At 46.8% G+C, this 14,704-nt stretch overlaps 1 protein-coding gene and 1 non-coding gene across 2 annotated transcripts; both read right to left on the bottom strand.

Moving 5' to 3' along the window:
• Window positions 1–5,730: 5,730 nt before the first annotated feature.
• On the bottom strand, window positions 5,731–14,642 carry Ranbp1 (RAN binding protein 1). Its single transcript, XM_005369955.3, has 6 exons — window positions 14,395–14,642; window positions 13,096–13,232; window positions 10,371–10,528; window positions 7,506–7,634; window positions 6,683–6,748; window positions 5,731–6,139 (listed from the first exon to the last, which is right to left on the bottom strand). Exons 1-6 carry the CDS (start codon window positions 14,629–14,631, stop codon window positions 6,033–6,035), a joined length of 834 nt encoding a protein of 277 aa, XP_005370012.2. The 5' UTR covers window positions 14,632–14,642; the 3' UTR covers window positions 5,731–6,032.
• On the bottom strand, window positions 6,510–6,635 carry LOC113455627. The gene has a single exon (XR_003376628.1). It is a non-coding gene; the product is annotated as a small nucleolar RNA SNORA77 (small nucleolar RNA).
• Window positions 14,643–14,704: the final 62 nt, after the last annotated feature.

Here is a 14,704-nt window from a genome sequence, read left to right as displayed (position 1 = left end):
GGCAGACTTTCATGAAGCAGAAACCCTGAAGGATCATCTCACCTTTAGACAAGTTCAGCAGTCATTTCTTTGTGGGTCCTGCATATCCAGTTCAACAGTCCAGGCAGGAGCAGTTTCTTGCCCAAATAGCTAGCAGACTCCATAAGGAGCCTTTTTGATGTCCATCTTCTTCTTGAAGTAGCTTGTGCTGCCAGAAGCAGATGTGTCTCATTATCATGAAAAGTCCTAAGTTATTAAAACATTTTAAATGCCATATTCTGAAGGTCTCTGAAAGATTTGAAGAATACCTATCTAACTGAAATATATCTCTATACATCTAGAAAATCTAACTGACTACAAGCTTGACTATTATAGATGAGTATCTATTAACTTATATTTCTTAATTATACATTACATTTTTTTTTTTGGTTTTTTTGGGACAGGGTTTCTCTGTGGCTTTGGAGCCTGTCCTGGAACTAGCTCTGTAGACCAGGCTGGTCTTGAACTCACAGAGATCCACCTGTCTCTGCCTCCCGAGTGCTGGGATTAAAGGCGTGTGCCACCACCGCCCGGCCTTCCTTGATCTCTTCTTGTCGGCAAGTCCCACCTAACTTCTACCTGCCTTGCTATTGGCCAGTCAGCTTTTTATTAACAATGAGGGCAACACATCTTCACTGTGTGTAGAAAGATTACTCCACAGCACACCATCTTCCTTTTCTGTCGCTCTCTAGCATGCACCCCAACCCTTCTACCATGTATTTGCCTGATACATCAGACTCTCTAATGTCTACATAACCTCGATTATGCTCATTTCTCTTAACTCTTTTCTGAAATGTTTTCTCTGTCTTGAAGTCTGGTGTGTGTGCGTGTGTGTGTGTGTGTGTGTGTGTGTGTGGTTTGTTTGCTTTCTCTCCAGAACCTCAGTTATTGTACATAAGCACTCTACCATTGAATTATAATGCTTTCTCCATCCGAAGTACAAGATAGCTCTTGACAACACATCCCTGACCCTCACTTGAGTCCAGTTGTTGATCTCACACAACACAGTTTAAAGAAACATGCTAGAATATTCACTATATGCACATGGGCTTGCACCAAAGAAAAAGAAAAGAGGAACATGGCAAACCCCATATGTGCCATGTCTCCTTCCAGACCCAGCAGTTAAGCCACTGTGCCATTAAAGGAGGTCCCGCCATATAAATACATGAACCCTGGGTAATAAGGTTCTGTCCTCATCAACGCCTCTGAGATGCCTTGCCTCTGCTCTCATTGTAGTCAGGAATTCCTCTGAATTAAAATGTGTGCCACCACTGCCCGGCTACATTACATTTTTAAACGAGCGACCCAAACACAATACCTTAATCAAGATCAGAAATACATATACATATAACAAAATTGACCTTAAATTTGTATCAATAAACCAAGATCCATACCAATGCAAATTATTCATATCTATATCATATCCCCCTTTAAATGTAAACAAACATTTTTAGACAATATTTGGGAATATGGGCGTAGTTTTCTCCATACTGCTTCCTGCTGATTGTTGGCCGAAGTAATTTTTGGGGGGTGTTTATGGCAACTTTCGGGGGAGGGTCTTGTTCCATCAAACCACACCAGTCTGGAAGCAATCCACAGGTTTTCATCCTCTGTGGAAACAAGAAAAGAACCTCTTTTCCAAAGCAACATATCATTAGACCCAAATTTGGAAGTCATGATACCTTTATAATATACATGCTGGTTTTGCTTAACAGCCCATACAATGAAATGTCTCTCTGTACTAAGCTCATTCACAGTCAAAAAATTCAAAGATAAGACAATATAAATAATACAGACTCTCTGTGAATTTTCCATTTTTACGTGGCTTATTTTTCTTTATTCCTTTTAATCTATGACTATCTGTACTCTTTAAAAACTATACCCTTTTGGGGGCTGGAGAGATGGCTCAGCGGTTAAGAGCATTGCCTGCTCTTCCAAAGGTCCTGAGTTCAATCCCTAGCAACCACATGGTAGCTCATAACCATCTGTAATGAGGTCTGGTGCCCTCTTCTGGCCTTCAGGCATACATGCAGAAAGAATATTGTATACATAATAAATAAATAAATAAATATTTTTTAAAAAACTATACCCTTTTTTGAAGCATTAACTTTATTTTATGACTCTCTACACTTTTTCTTTTCTCTTTCAAGCCTATGTACCTTTATCCAACACTATGACTTTATTGCATATCTGTACTTCTTTACTGTCCAGAAGCGCTTTTTAAAATGCTAAGCGCTTCTTAAAACCTCAGCTACGCCAATACTATGGTATATACTGCACTTCTTGTCTGCCCAGTCTAAAACTTAAGTTGCATTATTACTATGGTATATACAGTACTTCCTGTTTGTCCCACCCAGTCCAGCGTGGCATAGCAGCTCAAACATCTGAGAGTCACACATACTGCCCGACTTTTAGACACACAGCTGGCCCATGTTGCCATCAAACAAGCTGTGCCCCATCCAAATGCTCCGTCTCCAGAAAGAGCCAGAGGTCATGCTGACAACACATCCCAGAAAGCTGGCATTTCAAAACGACACTGCTTTTCTGCTATCACTGAGTCAGGAAAACCTCTTAAAGGAGCTGCTGCATGCAGCCAGCAAACAGCAAGAAGCCGTGTTAAACTCTGTAGTTTTGTGTCTAGAATTCCTTTTCAAACTCTCTCAGGTTTTACATGGATTTAGTCTACCATGTTAGTGTGCCAATCTGTTGGAGGAGGCCACTTGTTCTTCCCAGATGCATGGCTAGCTAGCTTAGACCTGAAATAATCACACAGAAACTATATTATTTAAATCACTGCTTGGCCCATTAGCTCTAGCTTCTTATTGGCTAACTCTTACATCTGAATTTAACTCATTTCTATTAATTTGCGTATCGCCACGTGTCAGTGGCTTACTGGCAGTTTCGGCATGTCTGACTCTGGAGGAAGGTCCATGGCTTCTTCCTGAACCCATCCTTCTTTTTCCAAGCATTCAGCCTAACTTTCCCTGCCTACCTAAGTTCTACCTTGCTATAGGTCCAAAGCAGTTTCTTTATTCATTAAAGGTAATCACAGCACACAGAGGGGACTCCCACATCAACAAAAGGGTCAGGATGTAGCTCAGTTGGTAGAATGCCTGCCTAACAAAACCCAACACCATATAAACAGAACATATGTACCTAGTTTCATCATTAGGAGGTAGACATAGGATTCAAGGTTATCCTCTGCTACACACATCTTCAGGCCAACCTGGGCTGAATGAGTCTCAAGTAAACCAACCAACCAACCAACCAACTTAACTGCACTTCTCTGTCTTGAAGGTGAATTCCCTAGGCTTACCTAGTTTCTATTTTAGCCTTCTTGTGTTTCTACAGTAGTGATTGCCAGAGACCTGGTAAAGCAAAAGGCCAAAGTGTTCTACATAGTTAGGTAAGAACCTGTGCTGAGCATGCCTTTAATCCCAGCACTGGGGGGGAAGAGGGGGCGGAGGCAGGTGGATCTCTGAGTTCAAGGCCAGCCTGGTCTATAGAGCTAGTTCCAGGAGAGCTAAAACCCTTCTCAAAAAACAAAGAATCTGTGTTGAGGTTGCTAAGACCTACAGTAAGCTATTTAGACTATATTTTTTAACCTTATTGCAGTTTATCTGACTTCATCTCCCACTATGCCTAACTTATAAACAGGGCTTGGCATCCCCTAAGTTTAGTGTCTGTTGGGGGTCCTGGAATATCCCCTATGGATAAGAGGGTGCTACTGTATGCTTGTGTTTTTGTTTTGTTTTGTAGACAGGATTTCTCTGTGTAACAGTCCAAGCTGTCCTGGAACTCTTTGTAGACCAGGCTGGCCTCGAACTCAGAGATGCACCTGCCTCTGCCTCTCAAGTGCTGGGCTTAAAGGAATATGCCACTACTACCCAGCTACCTGTGTCTCTTATAGTTCTAACTCCTGATAAGATCCCACTGCCTCTGCCTCCCATTGCGTCAGGACACAAATGCCAGCCAGGCTGGGTAGCTTCAACAATTCACTGATATCCTCCAGTCCATTGTCAATAGGGCAGACTTGGACCAATGCATGTTCCTTTCAGCTACACCTCCAAGTGTGAACAAGCCACTTCCTTAAGCACACCATACAGTGTGAACACAGACAGCAGTGTCCCCTAACCACTTTGGAGGGGCTTTTTAGTATCTGCAACATGGAATTCTTTTGGGTTTGACTAGAGACTTATGTTATGTTTGGAGGCCACCAGTCATCCTCCTCCACTGCCAGAGATACATGGGAAAAATGCCAAACTCTGAGAATGGGAAGAAACTTTCTACTTGGTGAACATTCTCCCACCCCAAAGGCTCATTTGCTTGTTTCAACTCAAGATAAAGGTTACTTTCCACTATGTCAAAAATCAATGTCCCAGTCCAGGGCTTCCCTTGAGGAAGATCATGCAGCCTTTTTATGAAGTACATTGAAGACCACATGTGGTCAGTGTCACAAATTCCAGTTCATCAGGCCCCACCATGTGTGCAGATCTCTTCCTGGGATGGAGAAAGCCAAGAGACAGGCAGTAGTCTTTAGTTGGCTTTTAAAGATCAGCTGGGGGGATGAAAAGATTCTTTTGCAGCAGGTGGGGTAGTATGAACATAAAGTACAATATGTCTATATGGAAAACTTTGAATGAATGCTACCTTTTAAGTTTTTAAAAAAGAAAAGTTGTATTTGTAAACACACCATGTCTGACAAGGTCAGACATAACAGGGTCAACGACAATACACAAATTGACAGGTGGAGACCCATCCTCTTCAAGCGCTTCTGGTATATGTTAGGGGTAATCAGCAAGAGTAAGAGACCAGCTCCTCTTCTTATGGGAGCAGGCCCCCCATGGTTCCTGTCCTGTCATAGGTAGGGCTGGTGCAGCTCTGAGGCCAGCCCATTATACAGCATATCAGGGCTCTCATTCATATATATGTATACACACACACACACACACACACACACACTTGCATGCACTACCTGGGAGAGAGAGGCAGAGTGTGTCTGACTCCTTGGAACTTAATTGTAAGCAGCCTGGTGTGGGCATTTAGAACTGAATTCGGATCCTCTACAAGAGCCATTTCCCCAGCCCCACACATAAGTTTTAGACACAAGCCCAGAAGGCTCAAACCCTTACAAGTGTTATTTGAAGATGTGTTGAAGCATATAACGGTTTCCAACAGGAGGGTTAAAGGGCTAGTCACAGCTATACTGTGACACAGCACTAGAATGGCTATCCATCTCCAGGGTGGCCTTTCTCTCCACTGAGCTCAGTGCTTCCTTATTAACCATAGCCAACCTAAACCAGTTTTTCCTAATAGCCACATCTGTTTGTTTACCTACTACCTCCCTTCACCGGGTTACTCTAGTGGTCTTCCTTCATGTCCCTCCAACACACAAACACACACAAAATCTACAAAGGGCACAAAGTAATAAATAGTTCCGGCTGTAAGACAACAGCACACTTTGGCCCCGAATGCCAGCCTCAGCCCCACTGGGCTCTTCAGCTGCCATCACACTCACCTAGTGGCTTCTAGGAACAGCTTGGACAAACCAGGCCATAGTGTTCATTGCTCCCTAAAGAGCAATAACAGACACACCACTTGATTCTCCTAAGAAACCAGCTTCACAGACCTGCGATGCACACTCAGGTACACAGGTGACCAAGGAGGGCTCCAGGCAGAGCTCCCCTTCCCCCACATAGCCTTGCCAGTTGGTCCAGGTTTTCAAAGGTATTTTTATTCACTATTTTTGATGACTATAAATAAGTGTTTCCACTATGGAAAAGAAAGTTAGCACAGTACATTTTCATGACTGGGGAATGGATTTCTGAAGTCATGTTCAATGGTGTCAAAACTTAAGAAGAAAAGAATTAAAAAAAAACAAAAGAAAACAAAAAACCCCTGAAGGTTGGAATTCAGTTCTTTATAAAGTCCCTTGTAAAAACAAAACAGAATAAAAACAAACCTTAAAGGGCAGGGAAATTTTTTTAAAAGAAAAAGGAAGGAAAAGGACAGATTCATTGCTTCTCCTCAGATTTCTCTTCAGCCTCATCTCTGGCCTCCCTCACAGAAAGGGCTTCCAGCTTCTCAGCCACCTTTTCAGCATTATCATTTTTGCCTGGTCCTGCAAAAACAGGCAAACACAGTAAGACACCAAACAGAGAAATCTGGTTGTGAGATTGTACTACTCTCGGCACTCAACCAGTGCGGGCTCAACCTGTTACCTAAGCATCACCCACCACTCTCCCTAGATGGGCACAAGAGGCCCCAACAAGCTGCTGATTACCACCAAGCTGTTCAGTGATCTATGGTCACTTACTAACACAGGTTTCATCTGCCCCAGAGGAACAGGACACACAATACTTAGAGAAAGAAAGGAGTATCTGAAAAGCCCTTTCGCCCCTGGTAGGTTCCCGAGAGCTGTAACTCAGCTCTGTACCTGAAGTGAGCAAGAACGCTATGAGGCCAACCTGCAGTCAAAGCCTCCAAGGAATCACCATGTCCCCAGGTAGCTGTATGACCCCCAACAGGCAGAGGCAGCCACAGCACCCTGGAATGTTTCTTTGGCAGACAGAAAAAGCACCAGACTGGAGCTGCAGTCAGGTGCAGAGTGAATCTGCAAAGAAGTTCCAGCACCCACCCTCATCACCCCAGGGCACCACATCACCTTTCTTTTCTCTTTCTTCAATCTCTTTCCTGCATTCTTCAAACTTTGTCTTGAACTTTTGTGCATCTGCAGAAAGAGAAGGAACTGAAGGAGTTCTGAGTATACTGGCGACATCCTGAAGTTCTCAAGAGCCAACTCATAGTTCCCAATGGCAGTTTCTCTCATTCTTTTTAAAGACAGGCTCTTGCTACGTAGCCCTGACTGTCCTGGAAGACAGAGATCTGCCTGCCTCTGCCTCCCAGGTGCTGGGATTAAAGGTGAGCACCACCAAATCCAGCCCCAATGGCAGCTTCTGACTACCTAACACCTGCAGTGACTGGTTACTGAGCCTCTCCTGAGGCCAGTGACTGTCCTCAGTTATCTATCAACAATCAGATGACCAAGGGCCAAGGCCCTTCCTGCTATAGGCTCCACTTTTGTTGGAAGGGCTACCAGAGATACACTATACTCCCAGAACAAGGGAAGGCTCACTTTCACAGGAGCACCAGCCACTAGGGCACTGGCCATGGTACCTGCTGACTCTCCACGATCCTAGGACATAGCACATGGGGGACTAGAAAAATTCCCCATGGAAGAAAGATCAGCCAGGGCTTACAGATCTCTGCAATCTTGGCTGGAATAGGTGCCTAAGCATCTATAGGGGACACCAATGTCCCAGTCTTGAGGAACCAGAAACCCAGCAGAAGCAGCAGCAGGAGGAAACTCTAAGGTGTGTCTCTGTTCCACACACTGGATGGGAATCAACTGGATGCAACAACTGTTTATACAGACCCCCTAGGATTTCACACAGCAGGCGACCCACAGTTGGGCAGGTTCTCCTTACTCTCAGCATTTAGGAAGCGGATGGCAAGCAGTTCAGGCTTGGGGCACTCATCTGCAAAGTCGGCGTGAGTATTCCAGACCCAGGCACGGTCGCTGCCAGCATTGGGCTTCAGCTCCATCATTGGTGTGACTAGAAGACAGAAGCCTGTGAGAACAGCGGGACCCTCGGCCAAACCACTCAGCCCTCACTCAGAGCAACTTGCTAACCAAGTGAGGGAGGGACCTACTTCAACCGACATGGAATTTGATCCAAGTTGTTGTACCTGATTACCCTCCTAGCCAAGCAACCACCATACTGGGAGGTTCAACTGTGCCCACTTACAGATTATCCCAGCTGGATTTGACTGTTTATTTCCCTAAGAGTGAAGAGAGTCAAAGATCCTCACCCTTGTAACCACTGGTTGTATGCAACTCTGTCCTAATTCCATGTGCCCTCCTCCAGGAGGGGCTAGAGTATTAGGTTGGGAAAGCCATCATCCCTGCTAAGTCAAGGCTTTCCAGGTATAGCCTGATGGGGTGGGGAGTACTCGCACCCTTGTAAGTAACACCTCACCTCTGACCTTAGGAAAGGCCAATAAATTCATTGTTTCCCCAGAGGAAACTCTGGTGGCAGCACACCTTCATTTGTCATTGGGACCCTGGCATAAGTGCAGACATTGCTTATGTCTGCCCCTGGGAAGGAATTTTACCACAGGTCTATACAACTCTAAGCCCTATGCAAATCACATCTACTTAAAACCAGGATAATCCTTATGTGGGAACAGGCTCAGGACCCTGAAGCACAGGTTCTGTCTGGATAGCCACTTAGGCTCAAACCTTCCTAGGGCTTTGCCCAACATATGGCTACAAACACATGCCCACACCAGCATGAACCTGGCTGACTTAAAGATGGAACACAGAGGTGAAGGAGCCTGAAAGCAGGAGTATCACACGATGCCACTACTCAACCCTCTCTAGTCCAGGAAGGTCTGAGGGGTAAGAGCACAAGTAGCAAACACTGGAATCTCAGGACAATGTTAGTATGTCATGAAGACAAGCCATGGCTCATAATAAGCATGTTTATTCTGAATCCCTCAGGTCCTACTGAACCAAGGAGAACCGAAGGGGAAGGTTATAGCACCAACAGATAGTTGCCAGCTTCTGATCCCTGTACCCTGGCAGCATTTCGAGGATTCTAGAGGCCCATGAACCAATCTGACCACTCCTACACGACCGCCAAAGCTGGAGCTCAGGGAGCTGAGCCATCAAAGCCCATGGTGGTCTCAGGAACTCTGCACAGCACCCACACTCCACTTGATGCCTGTAGTGGTCTGAATGAGAATGGCCGAGAAACTCATGTTTGCGTGCTTGGTTCCCAGTTGAAGAACTGTTTGGAAGGATTAGGAGGTGTGGCCCTGTTAGAGGAAGGTCACCGGGGTGGGCTCTCAAGTTTCAAAAGCTAATGAGACTCAGTCGCTCAGTGTCTCTCTCTGCCCCCCCCATGGACTAACCCTCTGAAAATGCAATCAAGTCCCAATTAAATGCCTTCATTCATTCATTCATTCATTCATTTTTTGGTTTTTCGAGACAGGGTTTCTCTGTGGCTTTGGAGCCTGTCCTGGAACTAGCTCTGTAGACCAGGCTGGTCTCGAACTCACAGAGATCCTCCTGCCTCTGCCTCCCAAGTGCTGGGATTAAAGGCCTGCGCCACCATCGCCCGGCAAATGTCTTCTTTTAGTTGTTTGATCATGGTGTCTCTTCACAGCAATAGAACAGTAATATGCCCGACCTTGACTCACAACAGCCAAGGGCCTGTGAGATAGGCAAGATAAGGACAAAGAGTTCCACCCAGGTGGAGAGGCTCACAGAGACCATTCTGGAACGTAGCTAGGCTTTGAGAGCAGCCCCCGCCCCGCAAAGGAGTGCCCCAATCTGGGACTGAGGGGAGACTGAGGCAACTGTGAGGGAGGGAGGCTCAAAGTCTTTCTCATGTCTCTGCCTCAGCAAAACCCACCTTTTAAAGCCCTAACTGCACCCTTACCTATAGTCAGCCAAAGTACCCAAGACAAAAGATCCCGATCAGCTAGAAGGTAGAGATTCGGGGTCTGTAAAGCTGTGCCAGTAGAAGCACTTCCCAAAAGTCTGACTAGTTCCACCCCAGAACCCACAAGGTGAAAGGAGAGAACCAGTTCCTATAAGTTGTCCTTCAACTGTCACAGCCATGGCACAGGTGCACACAAATGAAAACAATGCACTTAGATAAAAGCACTAGCTAGACAAGCCCAGAGATCAGAGCTCGACTCCAGAACACACGTAAAGGCGTTAGGGAAGAGTAGATTCCACAAAGCTGTTCTTTGTCTTCCATATGCAAACTCACCTGGAGGATAATATTTTTAAGTTTAGAAAATATAGATTTTTGCACTAGATCTATCAGGACCAAAAGCTCCCCAAAATGATCTAAAGAACCTCCAAGACAAACAGGGAAGGGACGGCTTGTTGAGACCTCGTTCTAGATCCACAGGGCCACATCTGGCCAAGAGCCCTCCTCCTTCACCTTCTTCCTAGCACTGTTCCCTTCCTGTATCATCCCAGGCAACAGCTGGGAGTAGAGCAAGATCAGAAAGTGAAAACACAGCTTTGGCACCAGACCCCCACAGCTTGCCCAGATAACATACAAACACGTATCCACTGCATCACCATCCAACTCTATCCTGGAGTTCTACATCTGCCCTAGACCTATCTTGCCCACAGCCTGCATTCTGTAAGCTTCACTGTCCAGAGTTCAGAGGCCTGTTTGAAAGATACTTTAAGCATCACAAATATATCCCTTTCTCCCCTGGTAACCAGCTCCTAGAATTCCAGGGTGTAGACCTGAAAGACCACCTACTATAGTGGTTGGCGCATATCTTCAGAGTCTTGTCCCTCCTCATGAGAAGGCGGATGGTCCCTTTCTCCTTATGCTTCAGGAGTTTGACATCACCAGTGCCTCGCTCCTTCCATTCTGGGAGGTCATTCTCTGAAGCAAACCGGAATAGCTTTGCCCGCCTATAAGAAAAGCCAGTAAAGAAACACTTAAGACAGGGAGGGAACTCACACCCGGACCAACTGCCCCAAAAGAAAACGTGTTCTCTGGGCGCTAAACATAAGGGTACTGCTGGACACTGGGTCCTCACCAAATTTTTCTAAGGTCTTTGGGTGCCAAGAATTACTAGTCAAAAAACCGCCCAGGAGAGCACAACAGCCCAACAAATTCCACATTGCTTTTACTTTACAGCCAGAAAGCTATTCATAGCAGAAGCATTTTCCTCAGGAGAGGTATCTAAGGGTACACATGGCCCAGGGCGGGTAAAGAAGCATCAGCGAGCTGGATGGTCCAGTCACACTACATGAGCAACCTTTACACAAAGCCTTAGGGATATCATCCTCCACAGGCCCAGCACCAGCTTCCTGTCAGGAGGAACCTGTTGCAGCCACTAGGGTTCAGGCACCTAGTGCCAGCAATGAGTCCAGTTCTTTTGTCCCTCAAGCCAGGCCAACACCCTTCCTCTGCAACCCTCACCTGCCTCTCCTCTGCTAAAGTCTCTGCTCTCCTCCAAACTCGGTCTCAAGGGATACATCTTCACCCACTTCTTAAGAGAAAGCCCTGGTGTAGGGCACAAGAGGCTGGTCTCCAGAGCTATACCAAGGACACTGCCCAGGAAAGCAGTCCTGTCAGCACTGCATGGACAAAATCAAATGCTACCTAACTCAAAGGGATCCCACCCTTGCCCAGGGCTATAGCACAGAGCTCTGGCCCACCACCTTCTGGGTACAAAGGTATATTATGGGCTCTTCTTGAGCAGCCCCCCCCCCACAACTTCAGAGCAGATGTACCTTAATCTGACATTTTAGGTATACTTGAAGGGGGAAGGCCAGAGACAGTAACAAACCTTTGCTACAATGTACCTAAACCCCAGTGTCCAGCAATTCTGAGCACAGGAAACAACAAGCCAGTCTCTGCTGTGATGTGAAACCAGATACAAGATATCTTATGCTCAGTTGCTGTCTTGGCCTGAGAGTACAGGCTTGTAATCCTAGATATTAAGAAAGCTAAAGCAGGTAAATGGTAAGTTCAAGACCAGGTGTATAAAATTGGAGCAGGGAGGGGGCAAGAGATGCATCTCAGTACAGTACATGCCTAGCATGTGTTCAATCACCAGGCCAGTAAACAAGACAACAGCAAATCCAAAGTTTACTCAAGTATTGCTACAGTTCCTCACTGACGGTTCTAAGAGAGAAACACGTGGTAATTTCAAAAAAGCATTTTTGATAGCTAAGACATTTCCACTGGCATTCTGTGTTAAGACAGTACCAGGAATACATAGGTTGTAGCTCAATTTGTCTGCTGTGGTTTGAATGTGTCCTTACAGTTTAGGCATTAACTCAATTTCCAAATTCACATTAATAACATTTGAAGCATCCTTTAGAAGTAAAGATGATCAGATGAAATCACGAGGACTGAGGACAGGGGCCGAACAATGGCACTAGAGGGTTTGTAAAAGACGGAAGGTAGCAAGTTCCATGATACATGGCTACATTAAGATGTGACTGAGGCCCATGCCAAAATGCTAGCACTATGCTCTCAGATCTCAGACTTCCTAACCTGCAAAACCATGAGCTGGAGGCTGGAGAGATGGCTCAGCAGTTAAGAGCACTGGCTGTTCTTCCAGAGGACCACATGGCAACTCAAAACTGTCTGTAACTCTAGTCCCCAGGGATCCGCTGCTTTCTTCTGGCCTCCTTGGGCACCAGGCTGCACATTGTGTAGAGACATCCATGTAGGCAAAACACCCATACACATATAAAATTAGAAAAAAACCAAACAAGAGCTAAACCAACCTGTTCTTTAAGGATACCCAGTTAAGGCAACAGAAAACAAGGCAGAAAGAAAGAAAAGGAAAGAAAGAAGTTAAGATTCCTGCTCAAGAAAGGAAGGAAGCTCCCACCCCCAAGAAAGGGTCTCACAATGTAGCCCTGGCTGTCCTGGAACTTACTCTGTAGACCAGGCAGGCCTAAAAAACCCACAGAAATCCACCTGCTTTCTATCTCCTGAGTGCTGGAATTCAAGGTGCCTGCTACAGCACCTGCTGGGGAGACACCCAGGTGACAAAACTATGTTGGGGACATCCTTCACATCACTGGCCCCAAGGAAGCAGGAAAAGGTTTGGCAGATAGGTTGAATTTTCAATGTAAGACTAGTCACCATACAACTCCAGGCCTTTTCTTAAAACAGCCTTTATCAGACTGGGGCCAAGCCGTGAAATTCACAGGGATCATAATGTGCCCTGCCAATCTATAATTTTTCTGCAAAGTTCCAGACAAAAATCAGAGAGAGGCTTATACCCAAGCACAAGAGAAATAATCCCCAGCGCAGTACTAGCTGGCTGGCTGGCTGGCTCCTCCAGAAAACACAGAGAAGAGCATGGTCCCACTGTGGTTGTGGAGTTTTATAAGTTTTTTTTTTTTTATTGGAACGTCCCACAGAGACCTGCTTATTATTGAGCCATTTCTCTCTCGCTGTCTCAGTCAGCCCATCTAAAGATACTTCCACAGGGACACCTCAGAGGACTTACATCTTGAAAAGTTCCTCTTCATCTTCCTCCAGTGTTTTAATTTCTTGCTCAGGAAGAGAAACTATTGGCTCGAACTGAGGGTCATGGTTGGCTTCATCTGCATTCTCTGTGGAGGTATCATGGTCCTCATGACTGTCCTGTGCAGAGAGGGGAGGAGAGGTAATGCTGCTGGCTGGTGAACCTGGCCCACAGTGGGAATCACCAATCAAAAACGGCCCTGAAAAACCAAGACAGGCCTCCCCTACACTGGAAATTAAGTCTCCAGTCTTTCACATCACCAGTTTGCATTTACACCAACATCACAAAAATCACAAGACAGCATGCAGCAAGACAATGGATTTTAACACCCCCAGCACGTTACACACACACACACACCAGAGTAGCTTGGAGAAAATCCCTCCTCTGTAAAATGAAATTATACCCGACACATAAATAACATGAAAAACTCAAAAGGAAGAGCAACCTTAACAGTTTTTACTGCGGATTCTCCAGGCACTTGTTAGTTTACTACGAAGATAAATTGCTATGGGATGATTAGCATTTACATGAATTCACAGTTCACCAAGCCATTTTTCACAAGCTTGGAAATTTAAGCTGAAAGAAACTAAGAAAAGTCTGACAAGTAAGCTTGAAGATTCTGACCCAACTTGAAGGATTACAAGGGCATGCAGTTGTTTAAATCTGACAAGATCACGTGCTTTGATAATACAGGGGGAAAAAAACCCAGACTCACACTACCTAACTCCACAGATAAAGAAATAGAAGTCCTTCGGTTTCACAGCACTGCGGCTCCGCTGCGGCCGACACGCGAGCCACCAACAAAGCCGCCCCCGCCCTGAGTCCGCCCGTCTTATATCTATACCCCGCGCTGGAACGCGAGCTTCCGCCACCGAAGGCGGCGGCGGTTCCAGGCGTAATGACCGAATGAATGAAGGGATCTGCGGGCAACTAGAAGAAGGGTTTCCCGATGCTAGTGGAAACATCACAGGGGCCCCAAGACGAAGGAAATCCGCAACTGCCAGGTTCCCAGGTAAAGCTGGGAGCCCGGTGTGGAGATGGCTGCTCTTCCGCACACCACAAGGTCATGCGCCGCCCCGCAGCCCCCGAGACCCGAGTCTTCGCCAGTAACTCCCACTCCCGGGACCCAAAGTCCTCGAGGCCCCCAGACCCGGGCGCCTCGACAGGCCCCGAACCCGCAGGCCAGCGAGGGTTGGCGGCCGAGGCGCGGGCCGCCCACGTGGCCGCCCATAGCGGCCCTTGCCTCCCGGCCTGCCCGGCCCCACCAGGGCCTCGCCGTACCTTGGTGGCCGCCATGAGGGCGCGGCGACGGCGGCTCGACTGGCTCAGGCGTCGCTGGCTCGGCGGCCTCCGGGTGGCTGATCGCAGCTTCTTTTCCTCCGCGTCTGGCGCCGGCGTCTCCCGCCCGTCCGCTCTTCCCTCCGCCCCCCGACCCGAACCCTGACCCCTGACCCCAGCGGCGGGAAACGCGCCGTGATTCAAAACCACTGCAGCTTTATTGGCTCTGGCGGCGCACATTCATTGTCCGGCCCGCCCCGCGCTTCCCGCCAAAAAGCTCGCGGCGCATGCCCGGCCTCGCCTTAGCCTGGGG

The sequence above is a fragment of the Microtus ochrogaster genome, unplaced genomic scaffold (assembly GCF_000317375.1).
Source record: "Microtus ochrogaster isolate Prairie Vole_2 unplaced genomic scaffold, MicOch1.0 UNK68, whole genome shotgun sequence".
Taxonomy (NCBI): domain Eukaryota; kingdom Metazoa; phylum Chordata; class Mammalia; order Rodentia; family Cricetidae; genus Microtus; species Microtus ochrogaster.
Note: the sequence above shows the minus strand (reverse complement) of the source record. Positions and strands in the feature narration are given on the sequence as shown.

Coding starts and splice junctions, on each gene's coding strand:
- Ranbp1 (XM_005369955.3), bottom strand. CDS start 14,631: ATGTGCGCCGCCAGAGCCAATAAAGCTGCAGTGGTTTTGAATCACGGC. Junction 6,749..7,505: donor CCGCTTCCTAAATGCTGAGA/GTAAGGAGAACC, acceptor CTCTTTCTGCAG/ATGCACAAAAGTTCAAGACA. Junction 6,140..6,682: donor TGAAGAAAGAGAAAAGAAAG/GTGATGTGGTGC, acceptor CTGTTTTTGCAG/GACCAGGCAAAAATGATAAT.